Raw genomic sequence first — 9,561 nt, 5'->3', positions numbered from 1 at the left:
ACAACACAATTACCTTATACATAGCCGACCTTGGTATAACCCTAGCCACCCCTGGTATCTATATAAACCAGGGGACAGGGCTCGTACATGAAATCATTGATCTCAGGGTAGATCAACTTGTGCTTTGCGCTCCATCCCAAATCAATACTCCCTCTGTAAAGAAATATAAGAGCGTTTAGATCACTAAAGTAGTGATCTAAATGCTCTTATTTTTTTTACGGGGGGAGTACAACATAAGCAGGACATATCTCCTCGGAGAGCCCGGACTTGGGTAAATCATGTGTCCCTGTTACCATTGCATCTAGGCTACTAGCTCGGGACCCCCTACCCGAGATCTACCGGAATCGACTCTGTCACAGTCCTCCACGGCTCTGATGTATTCGACTTGTACTCCAAGCCTTCCAGAATCTACATGCAATCAGCTATGGCCCATCCAAAGTGGCCCAAGACAGAACCGACTTAGGGGGTCACGACCCACCAAGCCGGGACTCGACATGGCGAGGACCCCCTCGGCCGGGATGCCGATAGTAGCCCCTGAAGCGGTCTTCAAACTTGGCTGCGCCTCGGGTCATCCAAGTTGCACGGCATCTTCAGTCACCGGCTTGAAACTGGCTCAACGAAACTTGTCACCACATAGCCGCTCTTCTGTCGTATGGCCTCCGAGGTGGTGTAGACCACCTCGGTTTTGAAAATGTAGACAATGTAGTCCTTCCTGCATATAAGAAGACTTCCCCACACAACCAGTCGTTTGTATCTTTTCTTTTGGATTAGTTTGAATTGCTTACCATACATGCCACGTGGTTGATATCTTTTCTTGGACATCCTTTTTGTAGCATTGATCCCGGCCATAGTCAGTCCATCTTCCACGTACGGGTATGGCAATCTCTTGATCTCTAGGAAAAAAAAAGGGTCCCGATCTCTTTTTGGATTCTCTCGAAAAGAAAAAAAAACTCCTTTTGGAACTCAGATAGGAATGACTTTAATTTCAAATGCTTGTACTTTTGAAGGCATTTGAGTTATAAAGAAACAAGCCTACAGGATGATATCAGTATTTGTGAGTGATGCGACAAAAAAAACATGGGACTCGCATAGCTTTTCTGCTCACACAACAAATGGACATCGCAGAACAGGTGCAGTAGACATCACTTTCCGTATAGCACGGTGTCTGTACTGACGCTGGGAGGAATGAGAAAGGTCACTATTGAAATAGAAAATTATCAAAAACATGAATGCCCCTGATGCTACAAGCCCCACGATTCCATCGCAACGGCAGGTCATCCCCTTGTCATCTACTGGAGATGCCCAAAAGTTTTGTTCCTTCCAAATGGTGAACCAGAATCTTATCTTAAACCTAAATGAACCTATAGGGGAAAGACAGGCCTTTCCCCTATAAAATAAAAAAATAATCAGAATCAAGCTGCTTCCCGGGAATGATCCAGTCACTTCCTCTTGGACTCTTGGACAGCTCTATATATGGAACTCAAAAGAACAGCATGTGACTGGCCCAAAATACACCATCTCCCTGATTTGCCGCACCAGGGATAATGTAACTCCTCTTCTCGCCGGGAGCAGCTACCAAAAAATACTGTCCCTTCGCTCATTTCCCGTGTTTTACGCATAGTACATGTACAAGCTGTTGGCTGCAGCACAGGCAATTAAATTCTCGGACGGGTGCCATGCCAAATGGAGCAGTTTTGTGCTTAAGTCGTAGGAGTTCCCGTTCGCATCTATTCCAGTGTTCTCTGCACCTGCATAAGATTTACAATATACATAGCTGCAATGAAAAGCCTCTGCAGCTCAAGTACGAAGCATAAATAGCTGCAATAAAGCTAACCTCGTCTAACAACCCTTGTAAGACTACCTAGAGATCTCGCAGGCCGTGCGGGATTCTGAATCTGCCTTCTGCACAAGTAGGAAAAACGATGGAATCAAGAAGCCCTAGCACCATGGTATATTATTTTAGCAACCATTGGTAAACAAACAATCAATTTCACAAGCACGCATAGTAGCAGCGAACATACACTGATTTATATGATGTGAAAAGAGGAATTAATTACCTTGTAGGGTTTCGAGTTGCTTCAAGTGTTGTCACCTCACTGCCACCAGCACCACAATTGAACACTCGGAAAATATTGCTGAAGGAACACAGATTAACGAACCATTAATTCCATGAAGGAAACTAAGTTGTGCTACAACGGAGCTGAGCATACCAACCTACCTGTAAGAACCAGTTGCTACTCGCAACCCATCGCCACTTTGACAACATTCAAATTTGTCAAAAATCGAGTCGTTTTCATATAAATCACATAACTGCAGTTTAAGAAAACACGTGAAATAGAGTTACTCCAGAGAAATATGTGTTGCTCATCATCCTCAAAGAACTATCAAATCATAGATCTTAACATCGGAGAAATTACCTTAGGCCTTAGGTACTCGTGAACCTGGAACGTTGCAACTGGACCAGAATCCATATTAACATCCCATAGCTGTAATAGGAGATAAACAATCTAATCGTGGTAAAGCACCAAAATAGAACTGTTTGCAAAATGATTGCTACTGGGTTACTGCAGATAGATAACGCTTACATAGCTAAATGTAGTAGTATACTACCTAAGTTCTATAGAGCAGCAGCTTCCATGATGAAATGAACTACTAAGTACAAGAAATAATTTAAGTATTACAAAGATAGACACAGTCATGGTGCATTGGTGATTGCATGACTATGATTGATTTGTGAAGAGTGAATTGCGTATATATAAAGGGTCACCTCAATCAGAACCTACGGGTTGACCTTCAATATCAGCTTACAAAGAAAATAAAAATATCTCTACAGTAGACATGTTAACTTGGTTATACTGTATCAGGGATTACAATGCAATCAACTACCTTCATTTTAATTGAGGAAACAAAGGGAAGTGCAGGGTGGGGGTCAACAAATGAACTGATTATGAAACTTAAAGCAGTCACGCAAAGAAGTTTCAGAAAGAGACCTTCAAAGTCATGTAGTCACGACTAAGAATATGTCTCCCGTCCATGGAGAACTTTATGTCAGAAATTGAGGCTATAATCTCAGTAAAAAAGGATCTTGAACCTGGGGCCTCATGCTGCTCAAAGCTACAAGAGCAAAAGGCAACTTTAAGATGATCAATTTGAGACAGTGCTAACAAATCAATGTCCACCGTTTGTTCTTCTAAACATAGTACTGAATATTGAAATATTAAAAGGAACAAGTCAAATGGAAGCTCACAGTTTGGAATGAGTATCACAAAGAGCTGACTGCCGCAGGTCAACGAGTCGAATGGAGCCCTTTGAGCTACTATATGCCAGTGTATTACAGTGAGAAGGGTGGAACTCCGCAGATGTTATAACCTCTGCAGATTTACAGAATAAAAACGTAACTGCCAGAGACATGTTAAGCAAACAGATGTCACCTCAAAAACTTGAAGAACATGTAAATACAAAGGTCAATTAGGATAGACCTGTAACACCTACAACCCGTGTTTGAAGTAAGAACTATGCATCCATTTCACCTATAACCAATTTTAGTTGACTATTTCGTTATTTACATGATGTGCGGTTCAGTACTACTAGGTGGAGGAGGAGTTAGGGTCTGTTTGGTTTGAGCCAGCGCCAGCCTTGCCAATCGTTGGCTTGCCAAAATATTGGCGCAGGAATCAGCCGCCCATGCCTTGCCAAAATATTGGGTGAGAATTGAACTAGAGATGTTGTGGAGGCGTGGGCGTGCCAATTATTTGGCATGCAACCAAATGGATACCTAGAGTTGGTCAACTACCAATATTTTGGCAGGGCGCCTTGAGGCAATGATCCAAACAGCCCCTTAGGCTTGATGGGCAGGTGGTGCCTCAGAAGGACACCTTTCGATATTTGGGGTCAATGCTGCAGGAGGATGGGGGTATTGATGAAGATGTGAACCATCAAATTAAAGCAGGATGGATGAAGTGGCGCCAAGCTTCTAGCATTCTCTGTGACAAGAGAGTGCCACAAAAGCTAAAAGGCAAGTTCTACAGGACGGCGGTTCGACCCGCAATGTTGTATGGCGCTGAGTGTAGGCCGACTAAAAGGCCTGCAACATGTTCAACAGTTAGGTGTGGCGGAGATGCGTATGTTGAGATGGATGTGTAGCCACACGAGGAAGGATCGAGTCAAGAATGATGATATACGAGATAGAGTTGGGGTAGCACCAATTGAAGAGAAGCTTGTCCAACATCATCTGAGATGGTTTGGGCATATTCAGCGCAGGCCTCCAGAAGCTGCAGTGCATAGCGGATGGCTAAAGCGTGCGGAGAATGTCAAGAGAGGTCGGGGTAGACCGAATTTGACATGGGAGGAGTCCGTTAAGAGAGACTTGAAGAATTGGAGTATCACCAAAGAACTAGCTATGCACAGGGGTGCGTGGAAGCTTGCTATCCATGTGCCATAGCCATGAGTTGGTTGCGAGATCTTATGGGTTTCACCTCTAGCCTACCCCAACTTGTTTGGGACTAAAGGCTTTGTTGTTGCTGTTGTTGTTGTTGTATTTCCTTATTTACATGAAAAGAAATAATGTTCCCATGACTCAGGACCGTATAAACACTTGTAGCTGTAGTATATGTCATGAGGACTAAACTAGTCAATCATAGCTGTATGGGAGGGTATCTTTTTCTGACTAAGTGAGTTGAGGCTATAAATGTTTTTGTTCTCGAACATATAGCTTTAGCTATACAAAGCATGCTTCTAGAAAGCACAGCTAAGAGTTTGTAGATTTGGAAGTAATACCGGTGAGATCCTCCATGTTCGTTGGTTTAACGTCAACAATGTTGAAACTTTGATTGCTAATTTCCAAATTCCAAAGATTTATCCGCAAATCATCTGCTGATATAAATGTCTCACCATCACTGCGAAGGAAAGAACAAGAAGCAATTTATGTCACTGCATAAAAACGAACAGATTTTAGCTAAGCTGAATCAACGTACATAAGGTGCACAACAGTAAAGTATATACTCCCGATGACTACCTTGAAAGTGGGAGATCATGCATTAAAAGAGAATTATGTTTGTACATGCAACGGTGGGTGACTTTATTTAGGTACTTGAGAAAGTCGGAAAACAAGCACATATGTACATCATGTTAGACTATGTGCACCAGCAAAAAAAAGATGCAGATTTATGAACAGACATGCACCACACAATATTTTGGAGGACATTTAATCATATCACTGCATGATTTTTCGCAGGTATAACCCTGCATGTATAAAATTAACTCATAAGCATATATATGAAGTCTAATGCTTTACCTTCTAACATACAGCCAACCACACATGAAATTCTACAGATGGAAGTCTCAAAACACAAAAATATGGTAAGACTAAATAAATGTGTATTTTGCAGAACAACTTGGGTGAACTTTACCCATACTTTCAAAGTTGGCGTCATGAGCTTGTAAGGTTTGCAAGTCAACTTTGTAATATTAACTACGGTACAACTAATTGTTAAGCATGAGTAATGTCCAAGACCTGTTATTTGAAATGGAATTGATATGGTAATCATGTGCATGAGCATAGACTCTACGGCAATTTGCAGCGAGACTTGTTTCCTGGCTTGTAACCTGTTGTATAGGAATGGTTAGGTAAATGTAGCAAATCAAGAAGATACAGGTAAAATCAAGGACAGGTATCAGACTGAGAATCATATGAAGATCATGTTCAGCTCAACAAGAAGACGAGAAATTAACACAATGGTAGTGTCTGATAAGTTCAAAAAATATTTCTTCAGATTTGAGTTGAGTACAACTACCACAGGCAGGCGAAGTAAAGGAAGTCCACCAGGCTTCAAAATTCCACCATTTGGAGTACGTGCGCTTGAACCACACATAGTACTGCCAACAGGGCTACCATTTGCAGGAGCATTTGAAGGGTTCATATTCATCTCACATATTTTTTTAACCTTCTTTTCTTGGACCTATACAAGGTAGCTTCATTAAGCACAAATTCTTTCTCAGTTGCACCTTACTATGCCAATAAGTAAATAGACCTTCAAAAGAGTAGGTAAATAAAGTAACCCAAAACATATTCACACAGAGAAATGTGTAAAATGTAAACATAAAACAAAACAAAATCATCAATAGGTTGCACGGACATATGTACATGAAGCAAAAATGTACACCAAGCAGACAAACTAAAAAACACCGGAGGGTTGTTTATATTAGCAGATTGACTACAAAGGGTTTTCAAGAAATTGCAAGCTAGAAGGTGTGGAGCAGTTGACTTTAAGAGGAAATGTCCAGCTATTGTTCAATAAAGCATACCTTCCAAAACTTGATCGTTTTGTCATTTGTGGACAGAAGAAACGATGCGCCATTCGTTTCTTGGCACCACTTTATCTTGTTAATCTTCTCTTCAATTTCCAAGCTTTTAAGGTAATCAAACTATTTCCATAACAAGACCGCTTGGTCAAATTGCAGGTACTTCACAAAACTAATGCTGCACTTAACAGTTCTCATAAAGGTATACCTCTGGTTCATGGCTTTGAAACTCAGTTTTGTAACGAAATTCTGGATGCCTGCTGATAGAATAATCGGCTTTCTCAGCATCTTTTCTAGAGACGTGCTAAACAAAAACAGACAGAAAATATTCAGCCATCGAACACAACAATAAAATCCCAGAAGTACATGCATCCTCTGATTTTTTTTATCACAAAACACAAGTCAGTTCTATGTACATACATCTTTGGCATCTGTCCTTTCAAACAAAACAACTCGGCCACCTCTGTCTCCAGTGGCAAGATGATGTCCTAATTTATTGAACTCTATTGCAGAGATGATGTCAACTGCAGAGAACAATACGAAAAACAGTAAGATTAAGTTAATATGAAGACGTACCATATTATGGCAGCCTATGTTTGGTCGTACAAGAAGCATTGGGGATAAACATGTATAATAGCATGCAATCATACATACTTATTAATTTCATCACAAACAAACACATAGAAAAACAAGGTTAAAAGCCTACAAAGCCAAGATGCAACAGAAGGAAAAGGTGCCAAGAATAGCACTGTTTTCATCAAGTGTTTGCGAGCCTTCAGTAACTTGAAAGCAGTAGAGTGCCAGTGTTACATGAGCTGTGTGGTCAATTGGCATCACAGGTTTTTGAGAACATTGCCACCATGCTCATATGCTCATATACACACCAAAGTCCATCAAGTGCGGAAGCTTTTTTAGAAGTTGGCCCCACAGGGTTTTGCTCTAGCACCGCCACTGAAGCAGTAGATTGACTCATAACAAGTTCAATTCAGCCGAGCAAAACAATAAAAAGACTGAGGATCAATATTAACCGAAACTAAGTGATTGTGTTAAACCAGGCGCTAGTGCTACAGACCAACATAATGGAAATGACCAAGCATTTAAAAATCCATGCGATTCACAAATATGACAATCAGAAGCAGTTAGCGAAATTAGCAATTGAGATTGAAGAACAAAGCAACACAGGCAACATTCTCATGTTCTATCAAGAGCTTGACCTTCTTTTCCCTAAAAAGGGTTTGACCTTTTAGGTGTATGCCAAGTGACACTGCGGCGAGCTAGATTGGGATAGATGAACAATAATCAAGTATGAAAATGAAAATGAACAGAAACAAAATCCATTCATACATGTTCCAGTGCGCGTCCATCTTTGCCTGAAAATCATGAATTCTGTGTTGGGATTTTTGTTATCATCCGCCTACTGTTTCAAGAAATAATAAGGCGTACGCCCAAACCCAAGCTCTATTGTATCGTCCTATTTCATATCACTAAACTTACAGAAGTACAAGAACAGACAATCATGATTGTTGGACACTCGCTGCACGACAACATGCATTTGTCTGGTCAGAGTCAATTGCCAACCTAAACACGCAACCATGAAAACTTATTACATATACACAGCCCAACTTATGGTATTCAGCTTGACTCCTACAGTATATGACACACTACTCTACCCTCTAATGGAAAGACCTTGACTGCTCCACAGAATGGCACGGTGCCTACACATGTACGTACTAGTGAAAACTACCTAAACAGCATCAACAACAGGATGCATCACTGATCTGAAGGAGACGAAGCAACAAATCCCACGTCCCCGGCACCAAAGCATCGAGCTTTGGCACAAGACATCCGAAGCCACCTCTACAGCGGGCGAGTTCGTGGGTCGATCCGCGCAGGAATTTCCCAGAAATCTCATGATAAGCAGCCATTCACGGCTCCTGGCCTCACACACAGCTCGGGAGCAGAGAAACACTGAGATCCAGCTGGTACCAGCGACGAAGAAACCAAAAGGAGGGAGAATAGAGAGCAGAGAGGGGTCGATCGGTACCATCCTGGACGTCCTCGCCGGCGCCACGCTCGCCAAAGACCTGCGAGAACCTCCAGTCGAGCGGCACCTGGGGGGACGGGGCCGGGGCCTCCGTGGGCTCGGGCGCCGCTGCCCCGTTCATCATGTAGGGCTGGATCGGACGCGTGGGCGCGGGCGCGGGCGGGAGGAGGCGGGGCGGGATCGGTGGCGGGGTTCCCCGACGAAGGCGAGGGGGGTGGCGCGATGGTGCGGTGCTACGCGGCGGGTGTGGCGAGGCCGGCGAGGGTTTGGGGTTTCATGGGGCCAAATGGCCAATAAGAAAGGGAGATTGGGAGGGGAGGAGGGTGGTGGGGGCGGGGGCGGGGGCGGGGCGGGCGCATACGACAACCGAGAGGGAAGGAAGAAAGCAAAAGAAAATGGTTTCCCGATTTATGATGCGGTCATTCTTGGCGTCATCGGTCGCCATTGCCGGGAGCGACTGCCCTGCCCTCGCCGCGACGACGAAAACATGGATGGATGGAGGAGTAAATCGGGTTGTCGCATTGCCATTGCTAGCTGCTGCGCGTCCTCTCTCTGTCTCTCGAAATAAAAAGTAAACTGCTATGTGTCTTTCTTTCATGACTAGAAAGATGTCCCTACGTTGCAATGGGCATCAATATTCTATTCTAATACATTAGCTTGTAATTTATCTGTCAATAATAATGCGATCATGTAAATGAATGTTCATCAATTTTGACCGTGAATTATTTTATATTTTTATTAGAAGTTTCGTAAGTAAATTAAAGTGGAATTGGTCCAGAATGTAAGTAAATTAACATAATTGATTATCATCTAAGGTGGCTCGCCGATGAAGGCAAAGTCATTGTCGTTAAACGAATCAGACCCAAGCAACACTCCGGACACTCCATCGAACTCAAGATCTAGCACCCTGCATGACTAATACGTAAGAGGAGGAAACCATACCTCCTTGCCACGAGCCACAAACCCATCACGCAATCCACCATCTTTCAGATGTCGTCGATGCATAACACAATCTGCATCTACTTGTGGACTACATTGCTAGCTCCGTGTCGACTCTGAAGTAAACGTCGTCGCAATGGCGTAGTCCGAGGATACAGGTCCACCACGAGGATGTCGCCGCCACCACACCACCCTTACTTGAACAGACTAGTTTCAAATCCAACCCCAACACAGATCGCCTCGTCGGGGAAGGATCCAAAGATTTTTTATTCGACGCC

General features: G+C 43.0%; 1 protein-coding gene across 2 annotated transcripts; it reads right to left on the bottom strand.

The window, feature by feature from the left end:
• Positions 1-1,136: 1,136 nt before the first annotated feature.
• Positions 1,137-8,625, bottom strand: LOC119276213 (serine/threonine protein phosphatase 2A 55 kDa regulatory subunit B beta isoform-like). Of its 2 annotated transcripts, none has more exons than XM_037557224.1 (14): positions 8,345-8,625; positions 6,721-6,824; positions 6,509-6,604; positions 6,304-6,423; positions 5,790-5,957; positions 5,513-5,604; positions 4,777-4,895; positions 3,248-3,371; positions 2,991-3,114; positions 2,418-2,486; positions 2,219-2,310; positions 2,058-2,135; positions 1,835-1,902; positions 1,137-1,748 (listed from the first exon to the last, which is right to left on the bottom strand). In XM_037557224.1, the coding sequence occupies exons 1-14, from the start codon at positions 8,466-8,468 to the stop codon at positions 1,612-1,614; spliced, it is 1,515 nt and encodes a 504-aa protein (XP_037413121.1). In that variant the 5' UTR covers positions 8,469-8,625; the 3' UTR covers positions 1,137-1,611. The 2 variants fall into 2 exon arrangements, with proteins under 2 accessions (XP_037413121.1, XP_037413122.1); XM_037557225.1 differs by having other exon boundaries at positions 5,793-5,957.
• Between the last annotated feature and the right edge of the window lie 936 nt (positions 8,626-9,561).

This window comes from Triticum dicoccoides, chromosome 3B, assembly GCF_002162155.2.
Source record: "Triticum dicoccoides isolate Atlit2015 ecotype Zavitan chromosome 3B, WEW_v2.0, whole genome shotgun sequence".
Lineage (NCBI taxonomy): Eukaryota > Viridiplantae > Streptophyta > Magnoliopsida > Poales > Poaceae > Triticum > Triticum dicoccoides.
This window is presented reverse-complemented; position numbering and strand designations above follow the sequence as displayed.

Bases quoted from the DNA above. Each gene is read 5' to 3' on its own strand.
- LOC119276213 (XM_037557224.1), bottom strand. From the start codon at position 8,468: ATGATGAACGGGGCAGCGGCGCCCGAGCCCACGGAGGCCCCGGCCCCG. The intron at 6,605-6,720 runs GTATGTACATAG...GTTTTTGTTTAG, and splicing joins AAAGGACAGATGCCAAAGAT to CACGTCTCTAGAAAAGATGC. The intron at 4,896-5,512 runs GTCTTGGACATT...TTTCCTTCGCAG, and splicing joins AATTCCATTTCAAATAACAG to TGATGGTGAGACATTTATAT.